Here is a 22,233-nt window from a genome sequence, read left to right on the forward strand (position 1 = left end):
GATCAAGGCCAAAAACAAACCGGCTTAAATGCTACCGTTCGCAGCCCGTTCAGATGCTCTTCAATGATGCTTTACGCTTCCGCTTTGGCTTTAAGGTTCCGTTTTGACTGATTGATCAATAAAAGGTTGTTTGAAAAGCCTAGGGCTTGTTCAGATATCAAAGATACTTTTGTATCTCAACAGCTGCCATCTTCAAGGTGAGCCTGAACTCAAACATTGTCGGAGCCTTTGACTGAAATTCTCCGGATTCTAGCCACTTCTACTGCTAACAATGGCCACATCTATTCTGCAATTATATTAAAAATTCATGAACTCAACAATCTGCATGGGAAACTTCGATCAGCTCTTAGACCTGTTCTGACACGCCCAGACATTAGGTGTCTGTTTTTTACCCATGTTTTCGATACGAATATTTCATTTCCGCAATATTTAAATATTTACGTATGCTTAAGATATATATATATATATATATTTATATATATTTGCAACGATTGTTATAGTCAATAAAAGTTGCAATTCATTAATAACCAGAAATTAAACGAAATGTGTAATTATTTTTTAAACATTTTTTCGAAAAAAAATTGATCAATTTATTTATATTTGTGGTTTATTTTTTTTATGTCTAACGAATAAGTACATTACATACCAAAATACATATATATTTATTTATATACATATATATAAAATCTAAGCATCTTAACATATTTACACAACTAATTCCGTTTTTTTGTTCCTAATAATGAACAAGCGCGTTTACTTAACTTAAATAGGTTTTGGGCCGAAAAACATACAACTTCTTTCATTTGTGTCCGTTCATAAAGAAACACAAACATACATCAAACGAAGCGATGATGGCTTCGAAAAGCATTTAACTGTTTGCCTACTAACTCAAACCTCAATTTCACAATATTTTCTTTTGTTATTTTGTTGTTTTTTGTTTTTGTTTTTGTTTTTGCTTTTGTTTTTTTTGTTTTTTTATTTTTTTTTGGCAGCGGATTACTTAACAAATTAGTCAACAAAGTTGTACATAGAACAACTCCCGCTCCAAAGTGTTGGACGACAGGTGAATTTTCAATTTGGAGTGTGCGTTGTGCTGTGTGTGACCCGCTTTGTACGAGTATTTAGAGGAGTGGGGAGAGGGGAGAGGGAGGAGAAAAGGGTTAAGGGTTTCGAGTATTAGCCGCTGTTTTACAGCACCTTCTTTTGTGCTGTGTCTTGTGCAACTATTGCGGCATTCAGATCCTTGGTACAACTTTCGTTATTGTTATTACTAAGTTCCTTATCGGCCTTTGCCTTGGCAGCCGCCTGTTTCTTCTTGTATGATTTCTGGTAGAAATCATTGAACAGGAAGTAGAAGAAGACGGCATTGGGCAGTGTGAAGCAGACTGACCATCTTGGGTAGCCGCAGTCGGTGTAGAGCAGTTGAGTTTGATGAATGAACGCGCAGCAGAACTGGATCTGTATCAATCGAAATCAAATCATCAGATCAGATCAGACAGAGATCCAAAATGATTAGTTACATTTTTACTGTTTACTTACCATTTGCAGATTGGTGATGTACTTCTTCCACCACAGATACTTTTGCATTTGTGGACCAAAGGCGGACAGGAAATAATACGAGTACATAATGATATGCACGAAAGAGTTGATCCAGCCAATGAAGGTGCCATGTCCTCCCGGATAGTACTTGGAGGTGCCCCAGCTGATCATGGGCATCACCGTATGATGATACACATGCAGGAACGTCACCTGACGATCATTCTTGCGCAGCACAAAGAATATCGTATCGAGCAACTCGGTGATCTTGGCCAGATAGTAAACATAAACGACTCGCGCCTCTCTGTAAGCCTTCGGCGTGCGTGACCAATCCACTGGCTGGCATCGCCAGCTATAATATTGCCATATGACGACGCCCTCGTACACCATCCAAACGCTCAACGCCACCTGGAAGAAGTTGTAGATGAGCAGCGTGCGTTCCAGCTTGAAGGGTTTGCGATCCTTCATGAAACGCGGTCCCCAGGACAGCACAAAATACAGATAAAAGCCCAATATGGTTAACAGCGGCAGTGGTGACTTGATCAGGAACCAGTCATTGGTACGTGGGTCTTAAGACGCAAAGATTGGTAAAAAAAGAAAAAATGCAGTGTGAATGCCAACAAACAACAAGTTTGGTGTCAAAATTCGATACTCACCAGCCAACTCGATGAACAAGAAGTTCCAATAATCCGTTTGAGTTGCGTTAACGGCCGCCATTTTTAAATGTTTGTCTACTTCCTCTTCTTGCCGTTGTGTCAATGCCTTTGGTTAAGTGTGACAGGGAGGGGATTGTTATTGAAATTTAAAAATCTGCTAAGCGCTAACGAGTTTTGCCCAATGTTCTGCACGCGGTGAATTAAAATGAAAATTAAGTTTAGAAAAAGTTTTTGTGTATTGATTTTTGTTTTTGTTAGTATCTCTTAACTTAATGAATATTTAGAAATATGTTAATGCCGATCAAATAGAAAGAGACGAACAAGAAGAAGACCAGTTGCTTGGCATTAACAACGACTCTTGTTTGGCTGCTATTGATGCTGTTGCTGAGCGGGCATGAGTTGACTAGATCACAAGGCGACTCCTTAGCTGCGGATTGAGATGCAAATTCAGATACAGCAACACGATGTGCGGCGTGCGGTGTGCGGCGTGCGGCGTGATGTCAACGCTTGGGGCGTGGCTATATTCGACTAACGCAATGTTTTTGCTGGTCCCAAAAAAATTGTACAGACCTTGCTGCTGAAAGCTGTCGCCGTTTGCATTGAGTTGTTGTTTTTGCTCGTGTGTTTTTGTTTTGTAGGTGTGCAATGCGAAATTATCATGTAACAGAGTAAGAGTAAATTATATTCATTATTATGAATTAAACAACCACAACAACAAAGCTGAGTTGCTTCACAAGATCACTGTAATTGGGCGACGACATCAGCACTCAACCAAAGATCCAGTCACCGTGGTGCTCCCCACCACGCCACGCTCACGTGTGGCACAGTGGCACAAAAACCACTTCATGTTGATCAACTGTTAGCATTTTGCTTTGCCGCCAGTTCGCTGCGGTTAAATAATTGTCAAAGCCCAAAAAAGCAACAGCAACAACAGCAAAAATAGCAGCAAAATCACCGCTAATAACTGTAAGCGATGTGGAATATTTTGTTAGCTGCATCAAGTGGGCTACTTGAACTCCGCAAAGGCCACTCCATTGGAGACCATTTATCAAGCGGATATTAAGTGGCATTTGCTGGCAGCGCTTGTTGATTGCCTGCACTCGATTTTGGTTACTTCCGCGGCTAATGCGTGTTTCTGTTGCTCTTTCTGCTCCATTCTTCACACCAATATTCTGGGCAGCTTCTTGAGCGTATTTCATATTTAGTTCAATCAAATAAATTGATATGTTGAAGGGCGAATTGGCTAAAAAGCGATCGAGTCAAAAGCAACAGGTTTGCTTTGCTCGGCTCATTTCCTGCATTGTTTTTGCTATTTGCTATTTGCTGCAACAATAAACGCAGAACAAAGCAGAAAATGAACGGTCAAAAAAAAAAAAAAAACATAAAACCAAAAACAAAAAAGGTGCTAAAAGGCGAATGGTTTGAAAAACCTTTTTGAACCAAACTATGCCGAACAGAATCGGGTTGTCAAATTATCAATTTTTAAGACTGACTGAGGTGTCGAAAAAGTCAAATAAACAAATAGACGTACAAATGAGCCATAAAATTTGCGCTTGGCTAATGAACAAATGATGCCTTAGACCTTGCCATATATTTTGTGGAAAAATAGTTTAGTTTGATTTGGCTTGGTTGGCGGCCTGTCCTGACCATTGGTCACCCTCAATGGGGTGAGGCGGAAAGCCACGCATGGTGGGTGCCAGACAACTGTCTAACCGTCCAAGGCACATAAATCTCGGTTCGTTGGGGTGCCCAGTAACCAACATTTTCGTTGTGTCTGGCCGATCATCTTGGGATTTGGATTCGCCACATTTCCACTTGGTTAGTCATTTGTTAAAATGCGCTTGGAGTTTTGGCAGGCACTCTTTTTTTTTTTTTGGGCCTTGACGAGTGATGAATTGTGTCAACAAATTCACAGCAAATTTGGTAAGAACCTGCGCTTCTTGTTTAAGTAGACGGGGCGAAGCATACGGGCAATGACCTTGCCAAAAAGAAATCTTTTTGGAACTTGGTATATTGATTTAAGATTTGTATAATATTTGTGTTCCCTCTCTCTCTCTCTCTGTCATCCTTGTTCACACTGATATTAAACACATATTCTTAATGGCCACAGAAAGTCTTTTGAAAGCTTCTATACATATATAGCATATATATTATGTCTATGTATTATAACACTGACAAAATCCGAACACAAGCACCTGTCGCAATCGTGTCTCAGTTGCCATACACTTCATTTATAGCAGCAGCAGCAACAACAACAACAACAATAACAGTGACCGCTCTTAATGCTAACACCATGACAACTGTTTTTTCTTATTTTTCAGATCTTTATAATTATTGGTATATGTATATTAAGGGAGATAGACCTCAGCTGGCATCCGCTACCCACGAGACTTGTACGCGTACTGAACTGCTACGCCGATTTGTGCGCTGCTATGTATAAAAATTTCGTCTATAACTTTTGATATCTACGTCAACTTCGACTTGATGGCTCTGCTGGTTTCTCTGATGGTTTCTTCTTTGCAGCTGCTGCTGCGATTGCTGCTGCTGCTGCTGTTTCTTCTACTGCTGCTGTATTCGTTGTTGATATTGTTCTTGTTGCTGTTGTTATTATTGTTTTGTTTTATTTTTTTGATTTTGGTTGGCTCATCGGCTAGGTTAAATGTTCTTTTGTGCCGCCTCATTTGGTTGGAAGCTGCGTTTCGTTGCGTCGCCTGGTCTCGTTTCTCTGTTGATCATTATAATGACAACAGCTTTTGGCAACAGTTAAACTTAGCTCGGCTCGGCTTGGGCTATTATTGTTTCCACTTGTTGGCTTGTTTGCCGGTTATTGTATTTCGAATAGTTGTCAACTGAATTTTAATTGATTTTGACGCATACGCTTGTAGCATTGCTATAATAATTAATGTTTTCCATAATTGTTGTTATTGGCTAGACAATATGGTATTGCACGAAAGAGAGCATGCAAGAGATCGGAAATAAATAAATATGTTTCTAAACAAAGCATACATATGAACAAATGTATACGCTTTTGTGATTCCCACATCTATATTTAAATATAAGCAATTTTATTTCTGCATTCTTAAACCTTGTTCCATATTTCACTCAACTTTTTTACGCGTTGCGTTGAACTTTACCTCCCCAAGAATTCTACGCATTTTTTTTTTTTTGGCTCAAGAAAGTGCTGCTTTTACAAAATGTTTAAGCTTGTAATCTCATGTTGTAAGCTACTACATGTGTTAACGTCAGTGGGTAAATAATGTAGCAAAGAGAAAATCTTCGTGTTCTCAAGGTTTTCACTCGGCAGGTTTTCAGTTCCGATGACTGCGGCTCTATTCAAGGAGACACTTGCTATACAATAACCAATCGAAGATTATTATACCATTTTGTGCTCATTTACATATGAATTCTAAAGGCCCAGGGCTCGATTCTTGAGCATAACAAACATCACGACGATCGCATTGCCAAGCAATGGCACTTCCGGGTCAAGTTTGAGGCAAATATTGCCTTGTATCGATCCGATTTAATGGTCAATGGTTGGCTAGCTGAGGTTGAGACTGAGGCTGGGGTCATATAGAGTTAAAATTTGAATAAGTGTGTCACCGGCGAATTGAACTTGACCCTGCTTGACCAACGCCAGTCTTGTTATGCTTCTTAAAACTCGTCCAGTTTGGCTTGAACGGGTACCGCTTGCTGTGATGGCCAAGATCGCTAAATTTTATTAACCTGCTTCAGTTACTATCGCATGCTGGGCTGGGTCTATAGTTGCTAAGGCTTTCAACTGATAATAAGAAGTTTGATAACTTATCCTTTCGCTAAATATGACACATCGTTCATACGAAGCGTTGCTCACTGCCCTTCCGGTCGCAACATTTTATTTTTTTTTTTCGGCTTTGCTATCTGCCTTTGTTTTGCGTTTGTTTGTTATTTGTTGATTTGGTCCATTATCTTGCTGCAAATGACGCGAGTCGAGAGGTACGAGACACGCGCAGACACTGCAGATTATGCAAATTCCTTCCGCAAACATTTACATACGCACATGTTGATGGAACCGTTAACAATTATTATTGGTTTTTAATCGCTTATTGTGTATTTCTCTTTGTGGTTCTGTGTGGTTCACAAAATATCTTCGCGATATTGCAATTAAATGTAAACATTTCTATGAGCGCGTACTTAATTGTATAGTTCCTATTTTGACAATACCAAGCACGGCATAATTAATAAATTATTTTTAATTGACTCTACGCATTTTTTGTCTCCAAGATCACGTCTGGACTCCAACATTCTCTGCACAATCTATAATAGTCGAATTTTTAGCTCAGTTCATACATAATTAATTAGTAAGTGCATTAACTAAACTATGTAATTAGCATCATTATTAAAAATGGTTAACGTTAAGCCGTAAAACTGTCCGTTTTGTAATTATAAATTTATGCATCGCTTAACTGCTTTTCAAGTTTTTTAGTTGCTTTGAATTATTGTTGGCGCCATCTAGCGCTCGTTGCTTTCCGCTTAAAGCTTTCGCAGATGTTGCCAGACTTCTATTAAAGCCGAGCTTGTACACATTAAAGTTTTACGACTTTGAAACTATGATCAAAGCTTAATTTCAAAAATAACTAAACAAGAAACTGCCTATTCAAATTAAATTCTGCAGTTTAAATCAATAAACTCCGATTTAAATACAGCTCTAAATTAAGCTGAATTAACAATTTCAAGACCAATTCGATTTTCAATATTCATACGAAGTAAATCATCCTGGAGTTTAAAATTGACAATTAATGTTAGATAAATCAGAATTTATTTATTGTTTAAAAATGTGAGCAAAGTCGTAACCAACAGAAAAAATCTAAAAGCTTTAACTGTTGGAGCTTTCGCCTCGAACATTTATATTAATTATACATTTAAAAAATTATGTAATTATCATATTTTTAAGCAAAATCATGTCCAAAAAATTGAGAATTGAGGCCCGAGGCCATTTTGGTCATGGCTTGTCTCTTATTTTAATAGGGTTTTCTTCAAAATATTGATGAGTCTATATAAATGTCATTCTAAGCTTTTGTATTATTGAAACTTTAACAACATTTCAACGATTATTGTGGCATTTTAATTATCATTAGCTTTATATTCACTAAATACTTCCCATTTCGATTTAAGTATCAATCAAATATGCATTGCAGATTTAAAGGATATGTAAGAACAGTCAGTGCACTGAGCGCCACCCAACTATAATTATATGTTATCATAGGTTCCGATTTCCGAATAGTTTGTGATATGGCGCAAAATAAACTTGTTCCAAAGCGCGGAAATAGAAAGCGTAAAAACCATGTGGCTACAGCTCTGTTAAATTATACCATGCTGCTTGATAAATTAGCGCCTGATCGTGTGTGGATCGGTCTATCATACGTAACCTCAGCACTTTTGCGGCTAATCGAAATCAGCGAAATACCGTTGAGGCTGCGTGCCCTTGCGTGAAACTCGTTTAACGCTTTGAAAAAAGATTAGTAAACAGAGAGAAAAAAAAAATAATGCTTCCGTTTCCTGATCGAAGCCGATAAACCTACTTACAGTTAGCCGATGGCCTGAGACTCTTGCCAAAAGCGTATTGCTATACATATGCATGGTTTAGTCTTGTCTTTGATTAATTTATACATTTAAATTACAAATTCTAGATGCCAAACCTTATGAACAATATTCGGTTTAATGATCAACCGGCCAAAAGTGAGAAGCGTAAGAACATAACTATGTCAAGTTCAAGCAGAGCATTTTATTGCCAAAGACGCTCCAAGACGTCTGACGATCTATTCTTGGTCTCTTACGCTCGCCAGCTCAACTATAATTTCGAGCATTAATTCATAAGCCAAAAAGATGGTCAAGTTCAGCGTCGGGGGTAAATGTTGCGAAGAACATTTCCAGTTTGAGTTTTTACTTATTATGAACAATTCGTGAAACTAAACGACGTTTACGATTCAGTCTTGAGTGTGGGGATCTTTATTTTCTCGCTCAACTCAAGCGAATACGAAACTTGTCCGGTTGTTGATCCGTCATGACGCGAATCTGTACTTTGACTAACCTCAAATCTAACGATGGTTACGTACATATTCATTTTTTTAGATTCAGTGAGCATGTAGTTGTATTTGGCCAACTGATTAGCAGCCGAACTTGCACATGGCCATGGTACTATGGCCTTTCTAATATTGTCATTGCTACCGATTCTTGGGTTCAATGGGGGTTTGCTCAACTAACTTCTCAGCTTGTGCTATCAATTAGTACCCAAATTATTGTGTGCTTGCCAATAACACATACAGTAATTTCAACCTGGACGTCTTTAGGCTTTAATATACTCTGCACTCTAATTTTATTTTGCTTCCGTATATGTAAAAAAAATTATTTAAATTAAGAGAATAGAAGTAAACACAGAATTATTATATTTTGTTATTTATTTTATAGTAGTGAATACATATTATTAGAGTGTAGTGTAGTCATATATTATTAGAGTGCAATTCATCTGAATCAACATATTTCTAAACTTTTACCATGCGTAATATCTGAGACAATAATAATGTTCAAACATAAGTTTTGCCCACAAAAATAACATTGTTTGCTTAGCTTATTCACGCAAAAATCTTTTGAATTGTTTATTTACTCTCTAGAAGGGTATTATAAATTTGTCACATTGAATAAGGAGAATTTACATATTTGTTTACAAGCGAGCTGTCATTAAATAATAACCATACTTTCAAAATTCAATATACATTGCATACATATATTTTCAAGGAATGAAATTCCAATACCAATATTACAAATCAGTTGATTGGCGATTAATACAAATGCTTTGCTTTGCATTTAGTATGTCTCTTTACAATTTGACTGTTTATGTGTTATTCCCATTAGTAAGTAAATAATTTTCAAGGTCGTGAAATTAGAATGAAATTAGGCAATAAATCGGCGAACTGTACTCCTTAATCTTTGAATTGATGTCGCATTTAGCTATTGCACGAGCAAAGTTCGTAAGGAAATTTAAGTGTTTTGGTGACGCTCGTGTATTGTGTAAGATTGTTCAGAACAGGTTCGATCCAACTGTAAAATTGTATTATGAAATGAACTGATTAATAGCTACTTATTAATTCCCAGTTAATTGCCATATAGTGCTTTCAAAAAGTTTCCATTTTGCAAATCAAAAACATCAGCGATCAGCGGTCAGCGGTCAAATATTCAGTAAAAGTTGGCTCCCAAAGTAAAACGCCCAGGCACGTTGTGCTAATATAATTAGAATTTTATTGATTTTGAGCGTTATAATTAAGCTAATTATATATATATGGAATTTATTGCGTCATAATTTTACTCAAATTGTTGGGCAACAATTTTTAATATGTTTTGTTATATTAGACATTTATTTGCCGACAAATGACGCTGCAGTTTTGGAGTATGAATGGGGATTTTATGCTCAAATTTGACATAATGTCGTTAACAATAGGTTCGCCAAAATGTATACAAATTGACAACTACTCTGACCCGCTCAGCTGCTGACAATATTCATCACCTTGGCTATTAATCAAATTAAAAGACACATCTTCACAAATACTTTTAAAAAAAATATATATTTCAATTTAGTATTATGATTGGTTATGAGTCGAAACATTTTGCCATTGGCTAACTGGAGCTGGCAAAGCGGTAGCTTGATTGTATCATCGCATATTTATTATCGAACTTGGTCAGCTGTTTTGTTGGCTTGCTTTGGACTTCCGACAGCCGGTATTTCACCAAGACCTAGACCTAGACCGTGAATAGCAACGCCGGCTAACAGATCCGGCTTTGCCAAAGCTGGCCAAAACTTGGCTCAAGTTGACCGCAGAAACGATGCAAACTAATCTGTTCTCATTAATGAAACCGTTAGCAACAGCGACTGCAATGTCATCCTGATGCCATTGAGCTGCTAACGTTAGTTGTCTCAGCCACAGTCGCCGCTGTCGCTGTGGCTGCGGCTTTGCCAGCATGGCCAAAATAATCAGGTGGCACAGGTCAAGCGCACTTTTAAGAACAATCAGCGCATGTGGTCTAAATTTGTTAAAAATGATTTTTGTGTAATGCAAACAGCCCCTCAATTTTGTTGCCAACTCCCTTTTTGTTCAATAACATAATAAATGTATTTATTTAACAACGAATTCCAACCAATTTCCGCCCTGCTACAAATATTTCTTGGAAGGGCTTTAGCCATTTGTCTTAAACTCTATTTGTTGGTTCTTACACGTGTAGATCGATAACGAAGTTAACCAAAACAGGTCTCTCAAGTTTAAATCGCATTTACACTTAAATTGTTGACTCCAAGTGTCCAACAAGTCAAGCTTGGAGGCATCGAAATCTTAAAAGTTCGAATGGCCAGCTAAATATAAAAGTTGAATTAATTTAACAAAAGTCAACTACCTATTTACGGACAATATTAAATATTAGTTAAATAAACAATAATTTTTTTTGTTTGGCTTAAATAAAAATTATTTACAAAGAATGTGGAAATTTACTGTACACTTGATTCAAATTGATTGAAACGATTTTATAATTGTAGACAATTCAAAAACGAATTACTTTAATCACTTTGTATTCTGTAGTCTGTCTACGTTTATCGTTAAAGGCTTAAAACAATGATATCATATTGAAATAAGTTTTATAACTCAATACTTGTTATCTTTGAAGAGTATGAAAATGCTTAATAAATATTTATGTCTGCTAATGAAAAACAGGAATTTAAAAGTTCTTAAACAACTAAAAACATTATATACTGCCTCAGAAAAGCATCACATAAACTACATACAGCACACAAAAGATTCTTTAGTTAGCCGGTTAAGCTAATGAAACTAATGATGTCTGGAAATATATATATTTAAAATTAAAATTGGATACATATGTATATATATAAATGAAATCTATTTTTGAAAGCTTTTAATTTATGATTTTTAGTAGAGTACACAAATTCAAGCCAAGTAACAAGTTTTACTTGACACCATAAAAATCAGTTACATGTATTTGAACTGGATTTAGTAAAATGCAAACAACAAAAGTGCTTAGATGCAATTTGAATAAATATTGATTTGTGCAAATCTGAAGTTAAATAAATGATTATTGGCTGCGGTAAACTGTTCAATTATTGCGTAATTAAAATGTATTTAGCAATAAATCATCATTTATAAATCATAATAATATGTGTACTAAGAATTTTGGAATGGTCAATTTTAAAGTTTGTTACTTAAATTAATTAATAAATGACAAAAAGTAATGGGTTAACAAAAAATAAGTTAACTTTGTAACAATAAATAACTATAAATATATATGCATGTGTATTTTATTAATTAACGCTTAGGCTGTCGTTTATTCAGACCATCCCCCTTTTTACAGTGCGTTGACCCATAAAAAACTGCAATCTGCCGAGCGATACAGGCTCATCGAACAAGCCCGCAAAATGATCAAAGCAACAGCGGCAACAACAGCAACAACAAAATAGTCAAAAAAAAAGTTGAATGCCATTCGGAACTTGCTAAATAAGCTAACACCACAGCGAGCTCAGTGGGCCAAGCTAAGCCGCAAACACATACACATACACACACACTCATACACACACACTCATACACACACACTCATACACACTCACACACATACACACACATAAACAAGCGCACGTAGACACTGCTGGCTGCGTTGAAGTTAACGAAACTTCCGCCGTTCTGTGTGGATGTTAAAAGCGTTCGTTAAGTTTTTGAGCTAAGCCGCTTGGCTAGGCCAACTCGGCCTATCTGCATGTGTGTGTGTGTATGTTGTTGTGTGTATACTGCGATACGTACTCGTATTAGTTGCAAAGCGCGCTGTCGACGTTAGCGCCGCTGCTGACGCCGCTGCCGCGTCGGGCGCTTAAAACTTACTTTATCTTGTGATTGCTGAGAAGTTTTAGATTCAGTTGAGCATAAACATTTCTACGGTGCGGTGGCTAATCGAATAGGTGGCTAAAAAGAATTAGATGCGTTTCACCGCGTGCTACTAACGAGACTCATAAACAAAGATCAAGTGTTATATTGCCAAGTGTCAGCCAAAAGCTAAACAAAACTCAAGTTATCCAACGTGCAGCATGCCGTATGCTGAAACAAGCTAACAACAAATTGAACAACCTACAATCGAGCAACAAACAAATAGGATCTTCAGGATTTACCTATCGCACCCACATACCTCAGAAACAAAATAACAAAAACAATCTACAACAAAATGTCGATCAACTACCAATACCACAACTACAACAGCAGCACGCGCTACGAGATGGCCGTCGAAATAGCCAACATTGCAGTTGATGAGTTTAAGAGCCATCATCTCTCTCGCAATTATTCGGGTCTGGTGCAGCGCTACTACCAGCTTGTCGAGGAGGATTACGGCGGTAGGTGTCAACAATAAAATGCAAATGGCAATCAATTTGTACCCACAGCCAAATCAAATGTGAACTGATAAAAACAAAAAAAGAAATACCCTCACCCTTTTATGCATAGTAAAACTTGCTTGGGGGCACATTTTTGCTGAATGACATCAGCTAGCTAATACTCCGGGAAGTTATAACTTAATGTCCGTCCCATCGCCAGTTTACGTTGTAAGCCCCACAGCTTAAGAGAAACGCCAAATTATAATACCATAAAAACGATGAATTGCCATTTTTTTTTTTTAGACGCTAACCAAATCATAACAAAACATAATGCCAGCAAAAATTGGCAAGCAGCAAACAAAAAAGTTAAATAAAAATAAAATGAAAAAAAAAATAACTGCACCAACAACAAAAGCAACAAGCGACAATAACAAAAATAAAGCTCAATAAGAAAAAAAAACTTCTAGGACAATTAAAAAAGGTTTCTTTGTGTATTTAATTACGACCTTGGCAATGCCAATTGTATTTTTGACAATTATTAACGTAATTAAAATGTATTTACATTGTTGATCTTAAACATTTTATGACGCGACCGTCGTCATTTGTTGCTCGTCTGCCGTGTGCAGCTGAGCATGTACAGTACATACGATATGTATACCAACCCATATACAACAACAATAATGGCAATAGCAATAGCAATGTTAATAACATTGCTGAAGATGATGCATATGGCATGTAGTGCTTACAATATGATTTATACTTTTTATATTCACATACTTCGTGCTTCACTTTTTTCCTCTTTTTTGGTATTTTCTTTTGTTTTTGTTTAAAACATGTTCAAGTACAAAGCCCGCACACCGCACACAGAGCTGTGCTTACTTATTGACATTTTTGACTGCCTCGCGCGCGGGTGAAAAGGTCAATGGAAGGTAGCAACAATTAAAAGCAATGCAAATAATGTACATATATAGATAAACTGCTACCAGAAAACGAGAGCCATGCTAAGCGAAATATATAAACAGCCAAAGCGAATGCCAACAGTTCCAAGTCCGACAAAAAAACCCAAAAAAAAGACAAATGACTTAGAACACAAACTTGAAATGAGCTAAAAAATTATTTTAAATTAGTAGCAATATTAATTGATGACAAAGTTGCAAAAATAAAACTAAAATAAAATTCACAAAAATCTACATTTTTGGGTAAAAAATTAAATCAGATTAAATCGAAAACTAATGAACATCTAATTTACAGTCAAAAATAAATACATATATATATATATATATATATACATGTCTATCCATATGTATAAATATATATAGTAAACATCTCTTTAACGAATGGCTAAACTCGCTAATAGTTGCAAAAATGTTAATCTTTGAATTTATTGCTATTGCATAAATTTAAAACAGAAAATCTTAATCTTTTGAGCGGAAAATATACAGCAAAAACATTTACATTAGAATGCCTAGTATGGAAAAGTTTTGCAATGCACAATTAATATAGATATCAACAATCACATTCCTAAATGGCAATTTATTTCAGATATATACTGATTTATTACGGACTATGACGTTTCATACATTACGGCATTGCAAATCAAGCCCCGTATTTATTACCAGAAGTTAGGTAATTCCTTTATAAGTAGAGTAAAGTTCCACAAAAGAGTAACTAGATAATCCGGTTCTTATTATTGTTTTGTTGACTATGTTGTGGTGGTCGCGGTCGTACTTCCCACAAAATGCACCTATTGAATAAACAACGTAATTGTTCAATTTAGCTGTTCTGAATACAAACAATAAAACAAACAAACAAACCGGCAAATTGTGTAGGTCTTATGTTAACTAGCCACGATTTCATTCACTCGTGCAAATTGGCTACTGACTTTAAGATTAATTCATCACATACATCAAGAACATAAAATGCTATTAATTAAATAATTTATATGCCATTGACTCTATAATTTTCATATTAAGTAGAACCTATTCTTATTGCAAACGTATTTGTGTTTTTGTTTTTGATGTACCACAGATCCCCGCGCCGAGCGTTTTCCCCTAATGGAGCATCCCTTGTTCACATTCGGTCTGGTCGCCATTTACCTATCCTGGGTGCTGGTCCTGGGCCCACTGTTCATGAGGGATCGCAAACCATTCCAGCTGCGACGCACTCTCGTCATTTATAATGCTTTCCAGGTGCTGCTAAGCGGTTATATGTTTTATGAGGTGAGACTCGCTGTTCAAGGAAGTGTTCTTATAATAATAATAATACTAATCGATATTTTATTCATAATACCCATACAGCACCTAATGGCAGGTTGGCTGAGCTACTACAATCTAAAGTGTCAACCGGTTGACTATTCAGATGGGCCCAACTCGAAGCGGGTAAGTTCTAAGTTCGCATAACAATAGAAGTCAAGTTTGTTGTATATAACTTGTATTTCGAGTTGTGCGCACGCGCCGAAAATCTGCACAATCTATAAATATCAATGCATATATTAAATAATAACAATGTATGCGTATGCGTAGAAGTTCGTTGCCTCTGGATGATTCATTTCAAGTTCACAGACAGACACGTTTTGCTGGACGTTTACAACACACATCAAAAAAGTGCAAACGGTTTTTGACCAGTCATTTGGCCAGCTTTTGTTGTCTCTAATTGCGGCTTACGTGCTGCCACAAAAGTTGCTGCCAAACTTGATGGGGGCCAATTGCTTCTTGTTAATGCCCAGGCAATTTGTTACGCCTGTCGATCTTATTGTTTTGCCTTCAAAGCTAACAACTATTCAATTTGCCAACTCAAAAGATAGAAATATTTAAATATATATTTAAATAATCAACCTCTTAAGTTAAATGCATCATTTTTCGTCCATTTGTAGCGCGTTTTGTTAACCATAAAACCTAAATTGTGAGAAAAGACCATAAAATGAGTCACTTAAATTCGAGTAATAAATGTAACACACCAAATGCAACAAAAATAAAAATAAGACATATAATTTTATAGCTCTGCGTCTGTGCAACAACTCAAGGCTGTTGTTTATTGTTAAACACTCAAATTAACAACATTTGTTAGACTGTAAATCAGCCACTTAGAGCAGCAATTGCTTTTGTTTTGTTTGATTAGCTGCGGCGTTCATAATATTCCATGTAAAGTCAATAAAAAGTCTCCCATGTCCCAAGAAACATAATCATCTTCCTAATGAAATTCACATCCGCCTAAATGGCCCCAAACAAAGTGCCGAAGACCAAGTCAATAACCGCCAATTTGCCATAAAGTTTCGATATGTGTCACTTTGACACCTCCAAGATAACAAGAGAGAAAAAATCTATATTTGGCACACCCAAAGATTAAATACACTTTTAGACACAAATTGATTCGACTAATGATGCTGATCGAGAGTAAATACTATTTTAATGTGTCACACACCTAACGATCATTCTGAAGTACCCTCGGCGAGAGTATAAAAACAAGCGGATTTTACATTTCTGGTTCATACGAGTTTTGTGTCGACCTTGCCGTCAGCTGTTTACAAAGAAAACTTACATTTCCTTCCTCTCTTTTTCTCCCTCTATCTTTAGATGCTCAACCTGTGCTACATTTACTATCTATCCAAGCTGACCGAGTTCGCCGACACTGTGTTCTTTGTGCTGCGCAAGAAATCATCGCAAATCACGTGGCTGCATGTCTATCATCATTCGGTGACACCGCTTGAGACCTGGGTGCTGGTCAAATTCTTGGCAGGTAACGTATCAAATGAACTAAATATCTGCCCAGAAAATGCATCATTTTCATGTTGATTTTTGTAATTTTCAGGCGGCAACGCGACATTCCCCAATCTGTTGAACAACTTTGTGCATGTGTGCATGTACTTCTACTACATGATGTCCGCCATGGGACCCGAGTATGCCAAATTCTTGTGGTGGAAGAAATACATGACAGAGCTGCAGATCGTAAGTGTCGTCCAAAAACCAGCTCATTATCAAATCTATTCCTGCATAGAAACCAACCAAGTCACCAAAAATGAAAAAAAAAATCGATATTTAACTCGTTTAGAATTTAGTTTTTTGCTGCATAGCCAAAATATTTCTGTACTAAACCAGTTAGACCTGACGTATCTGTGACCGAGCCTGCTGTACTACCACATAAAATGGTATTAAACATCGTGCATATAGCTATTGCCAAAAATCCCAAAGCAAAGACTAGAAAAAAAAGCATGTTTCTTAATGCTTCTAAATGTGTCGTGCAACTGGCCGGCAACTGGGACAGACGACGCTCAGTCGCACTCAGCTGCAAGTGGAAGTGGTTTGTGTTTGGTTTAAACTAACACACTAACACCACACACACACAGACACTCAGCTAGACAGGCACTTAAAGAGCGAGCCAGCCAAAGGCCAGAGTATTTTTTAATTGAATTGCATAATCGAAAACTGTTATCCACCTCATCAGATTGAGCTTAAGCTGTTCTTGGGTTCATTGAGCCACTGTCACTTTCGTTGCTCGCACGACCCACAAAAGTCTGTTCTACGACCTGCTTTTTCAACACGATAACTAGTAAATGCTGGCAATACACACACAAACACATGCATACAATTCATGTTGACCAGTCAAGTGGGTTTTTTCTTTTTTTTTTTCATTTTTTTGAGTATTTTTGTGTTGTTGCTGTTAATTTATAGCTTGAATTTACTTTCAGCTATAGTTTTAGATTTCAATTGGTTGCTTGTCTTTCCGTTTTCTCAGCAGTGATGGCATTTGCGCCACTCGACTGAGTTTCCATACAGTCTTTTAATATGTGTGTGCATGTGTGTGTGTGTGTGTGTGTGTGTGTGTATATGGCTAGGCATGGCATTCATCGGTAAATAAGTTTCCATTGCAGTATTTCTATGTTTCGAAATTCTTGAAACGCATATAAGTTGGCGAGTTAAGTTAGCTAGTTGCTTATTGCCGTTGGCCTGCTTCTAAGTGTTGTCCATGTGTGTGCGTGTATTTACGTGTGTTACCTTGAAGCGCACTCGATTCCACACATGAGTTGTCAAACCTTCGACGACAGCGTACACATTTTCTATACACACACACACATATGTTAGATGCTTTACTCTGAACATAATATGCCCCAGAACTTTTAGTTCTTTTTTTGTTGTATATTTCTTAACTCTTGTAAAAGAGTCTCTAAAAGTTTTTGCTTGCCGACTTGTCGATTATCTGCACTAGTTTTAGAAATGCACTCTTCCGATTCTATATATAAATATATATATATATATTGTTTTGTGAGTGTATGCGGCATATATCTTTGTAAATTCACCTGATGCACTGCGTTGACACGACAAAGCGGCAATCAAATGCTAAGTGGATAAACAGATAAACATGGGCACATCTAGCAGCGGATAATTCAAATGCAAGTGCAACTTGCTACGATTTGCTGGTGCTATTGTTGCTACTCTTTGTTCCGTGCCACAAATATGGCTCGCAATATAAATTGCGCACGCTCCAATTTGCCAAGAGACGAACAAGTTTAAGTTCCAATTAGCCAACTTCTGGTCACTGTCGCTGCCGCTGGAACTGCTTCTATTGCTGTCGCTTTGTTGCAACATCCTTACAGTTTGGCCGGTGCGCCAATTCCATAAATTGCCACATTTTAGCGCGCCGATCCGACCAGTTTCGATTACAATATCTTTGGCTTGGCATTCGCCAGCTTTGTTTTGCCTGTTCCGTTTTGCGGCAATGAATGTTGTGTGCGGCTCGTGTAGCGTTCACTTTTATGCGCCGCCGCAGCAGCGAACTTGCCACACCACGCTGTGTGAGTGTCTATGTCGACGGCAGCCAACGCCAGTCAGCCGATACTATCCATATCCAGAAAACGACTGTCTCTAAGTGTGTGTGTGTGTGTGACTGTGTTCGACTTTTGGTAAAAGTCAATTGTCGATTTCGCTTCCCAGGCGCCTGCATACAAATATATTCATACACATATGGATATAATCCAGACAAGTCCAAACACTCGTTCATATTGCAAGTGCAACTGCATTTTTATAGCGCCGGCAACGATCACGACTGCCCCAAAGACCTAACGGTTATGCAATCAAAACGGTGCTGTTGCATTCAATGACACAGATGGCACAGTGGTATTTAATGATTTTATAACTAACTATCTTTAGTCGTTCAAATGAAATATAAAAAGTTGAAGAGACATGAATACCAGTCAATTAGAAGTCACAGAAGTTGATATAAGCATTAAGCTGAGGATGTTATAAAACGGACAAATAATATACATAACTTTTACTTTAAAGCTTACTTTCGATAATCTCTGTGAAAGTAGTATTCTAGCCTAGTTCTATACTCTGATTGTCAGCCAAATTCTATCTGAGTTGTCTGAGAACTTTTGTAAAAAACTTACTTTCTTAAAAGTGTATTTCACATTTTTTTTTAAACTTGGAATACATTTGAGGAATGTAAATATTTGCTCTGGCCAAAGTACAAATTACAGAAGACTATTGAATGATTATTTCCACTTAATTAAAGCAGGCAAATGTAATCGATAATGATCAATTGAAAAGCTTTGCAACACAGTTAAAATTGGTCTTCCGCAGCTTCCGTTCCTAATGACCGTATATTGCATTTAATGTGTATACATTAACCATACATTACCTGCCGCAATTACTCCATCCCAACGTGCATTCTGATGCACTACTCTACACATGACTGTGTGTGTGTGTGTAATGTGGCGTTGAAGCGTTGACGTTGGGTTTCAGCGCACCAAACGGCTAATACCGAATTGTTGCCAAAAACGACTGGCTGTTTTGGCCAGCCAACGTTTTTGCCCACTGTGTGTTGGTTGTGTATTGTGTGTGGAGCGTTGTTGGCTCAGTGACTTTGTTGCGTTTTGCACGGCTGTGTTAATGGAAACCTGCAGCGCTTGGTTGACCAACATGTTGCTTGTTGTTTGTAGGTCACAAGAAACGTAACTACAACCAACTAACTAGAAGCAAGATAGACAAAAAAAAAACCAAAAATATCAAATAAATCGTAAACGACAGCAAAACAAATAACAAGGCGATCGCCATGTGATCATGTGGGCGTGTGCGCTGCATTAAATGAGGTGATGCTGACGATTAGTAGACATTACGACCACCATCTATGAGATATATATGCTCAATATCAATAAACATCATCTTAATTGCTGGTTGTACAATGCCAGCACTTAAGGGGTGTGCAAAAAAGGTCAATGGAAGCAGCAATCAAAAGACTTAGGCAGCGAACTTGTTGCCAGCTAACAAGTGCCAGTTAGTCAGACAGACAGAAAGTCAAGCAGACAGACTGGCAAATAGATTAGCGGGCAGCAAAATCAAAGTCAGTGCCAGACAAACAGGCAACAAGGTACAGTAATCGCTCGGAAATGAAAGATATTCAGCTTAAGCGGAGATTTATCATCAAAACAAACAACAATTTCCGGATGAATTTCTACAAAAACATTAATAAAAATGCGATTTTGATCAGCTTCATGAGATTTTATATCGTAGCGAAAAATATAGAAAAATAAAAGAAAAATACAATGATAATTTGTAATTAGTTTCCAATCTCAGAGTATCGGCGATCGGAGAAAATTAGAAATTGAATATTTATCGATTGCTTCCGAATTTTTCACTTTGAGAGCGAGCCCTGTATTTGCAACGGGTGTAATTGATATTTAGCTCATATAACAGTTATTTTCGCAAATTGCAATATCTATAGACATGTATGTACAATTTACATGGCTATAACAAACAACGGAGGCGGCGTTCGTAAACAAATTTTTGATTACCTTGTGACGTTGATGGCTGATTACGTCCCATGAAGGCTCTTAATTCGATATTTGATTATTGATGTAATTAAAATTTTGCTATGACTGGCCACACTTGAGGGCAATAATTGAACACACGTTGAGTTTGTTATTTGCCCTACGACATTTTCCCGAACACGCCTACCGAGTTGCATTCAGTTAATGACAGTCCCAAGACCATTTTCCATTTCCCAGTATTCAAATCGAAAACAACTTATAAGCAATTCACACAGCACTTACAACGTACTCATTGCCTTCGTCAAAATAAATATATATGATTTTCATTTTCTTTTTTTGTTTTTTCTTTTTCATTTGTTTTTTTTAATTTAACAGGCGCAGTTCGTGCTTTGCATTGTGCACACAACGAGGGCTCTCTTCAGCAATCAGTGCCAGTTCTCCAAGTTCATATCGACGCTGCTGCTGCTGAATTCATCCATATTCTTCTGCCTCTTCATGAACTTCTATATGCAGAGCTACAGGAAATCCAAGGCGCAGCAGGAGCAGCAGCAAAAGCTGGCAGCGGCAGCGGCAGCTGATAACAACAACAATAACAACTGCAATGCCAAGGGACTGCAGGAGGATCTGGCGCTGTCACATAAGCTGAAGGCGCACTAAATCTCTACTTCCATATCAATCAAAGAAGAAGACAGACGATAAAATACTTCCAAGCGCTGCTCGCGTATTAAAATTTGTATAATACGATAGAAATTGGTGTTGGTTTAAAGCGGACAGAGCAGACGGCTAAGGAAAATGTGGAAGTAGCTTGGTACAAAGGTTTTAATGTAATTAAAATGGGCAGCCATACATGATTAGCTAGAACTGCACAAAAAAATGCAACAAAGCACTCAAGCCTGAGCCTAGCACGCAAAAGGGTTAACGTTTTGTAAATGTAAAGTTTATATTTTTGACCATATATATAATTTTAGCTTGATTGCTTGTCATTGAATTTTGCTCTAGAAGAACTGGGTCAATTTTTACGATCTTAAGACTAAGTGTAAGTCATTTAATTATAGAACCTCGAAGATGCGCCTTATATATTTAAGTTGCTCGTGTGGCAATGCTAGCCATTAAGTGTTAATTATAATGTGTAAAGAGATGAGTTTTGTAAATAGATTTCGTATGTGTTAAATGTTAAATATTTGTAGCCACTAAGCATAGCCTAAGTCAACTAGTCTTAGTTACAAAATGCGAACGAACAAACAGAGCAATAATAAAAGTTAAGACAAATATAAAACTATAACAATACGAGTACATTTATTGCTTGCCAAAGTAAGCCAAATTAAATGGGCAGAGAATGCGGCAAATTTAAAATTGTTTGCTATTGAACATGGAAACCATATAAAATAAGTGAAATTATATCATAATAAGGCTGTTCAAAATTCTTGAGAATTGTAACTTCAGAATTTGAACATTTCCGCACTGAACGATACATAATGTTTGGAAATTTTGAACTCGCATTCTAAACGATGTTGCTCGTCGGCAACTTCAAGTGTCTCCTAAATTGGTTCTGAGCCCAACTATATACAAACGAAAATGGAGCATCACCAGTGCATTCCTAATTTGGATGGCTACGTGGAGCTAACTGTAACTGTAGCAACTTCACGTGTAAAAAACTTCTTATTAGCAAACAGCAACTTACTTTTACGCCAGGTGGAGCTATCTCTAACAGCCACCTTCACGGATAAAAATCGTTTCATAAGCAAATAGCAACTTTACTTTTCCGACAGGTGGAGCTATTTGTAGCAGACAACTGCACGTGAAAAAAACCAGATGTCTCACCAACATAACAAAAATGATAGCATGCCTAGCGGAAATATGTGAAATATTTTACGAATGTGGACATTATTGCA

The 22,233-nt window shown here is 37.1% G+C and overlaps 2 protein-coding genes across 2 annotated transcripts; one reads left to right on the forward strand and one right to left on the reverse strand.

Annotated features, from left to right (window-relative positions):
- Nucleotides 1-944: 944 nt before the first annotated feature.
- On the reverse strand, nucleotides 945-2,378 carry LOC6563073 (elongation of very long chain fatty acids protein AAEL008004). Its single transcript, XM_001990229.3, has 3 exons — nucleotides 2,193-2,378; nucleotides 1,540-2,105; nucleotides 945-1,458 (listed from the first exon to the last, which is right to left on the reverse strand). The coding sequence occupies exons 1-3, from the start codon at nucleotides 2,251-2,253 to the stop codon at nucleotides 1,189-1,191; spliced, it is 897 nt and encodes a 298-aa protein (XP_001990265.1). The 5' UTR covers nucleotides 2,254-2,378; the 3' UTR covers nucleotides 945-1,188.
- A 9,746-nt stretch (nucleotides 2,379-12,124) lies between these two features.
- Nucleotides 12,125-21,620, forward strand: LOC6563398 (elongation of very long chain fatty acids protein 1). Its single transcript, XM_001990228.2, has 6 exons — nucleotides 12,125-12,600; nucleotides 14,608-14,798; nucleotides 14,877-14,957; nucleotides 16,152-16,314; nucleotides 16,387-16,523; nucleotides 20,717-21,620. Exons 1-6 carry the CDS (start codon nucleotides 12,435-12,437, stop codon nucleotides 20,996-20,998), a joined length of 1,020 nt encoding a protein of 339 aa, XP_001990264.1. The 5' UTR covers nucleotides 12,125-12,434; the 3' UTR covers nucleotides 20,999-21,620.
- Nucleotides 21,621-22,233: the final 613 nt, after the last annotated feature.

The sequence above is a fragment of the Drosophila grimshawi genome, unplaced genomic scaffold (assembly GCF_018153295.1).
Source record: "Drosophila grimshawi isolate 15287-2541.00 unplaced genomic scaffold, ASM1815329v1 contig_311, whole genome shotgun sequence".
NCBI lineage: Eukaryota > Metazoa > Arthropoda > Insecta > Diptera > Drosophilidae > Drosophila > Drosophila grimshawi.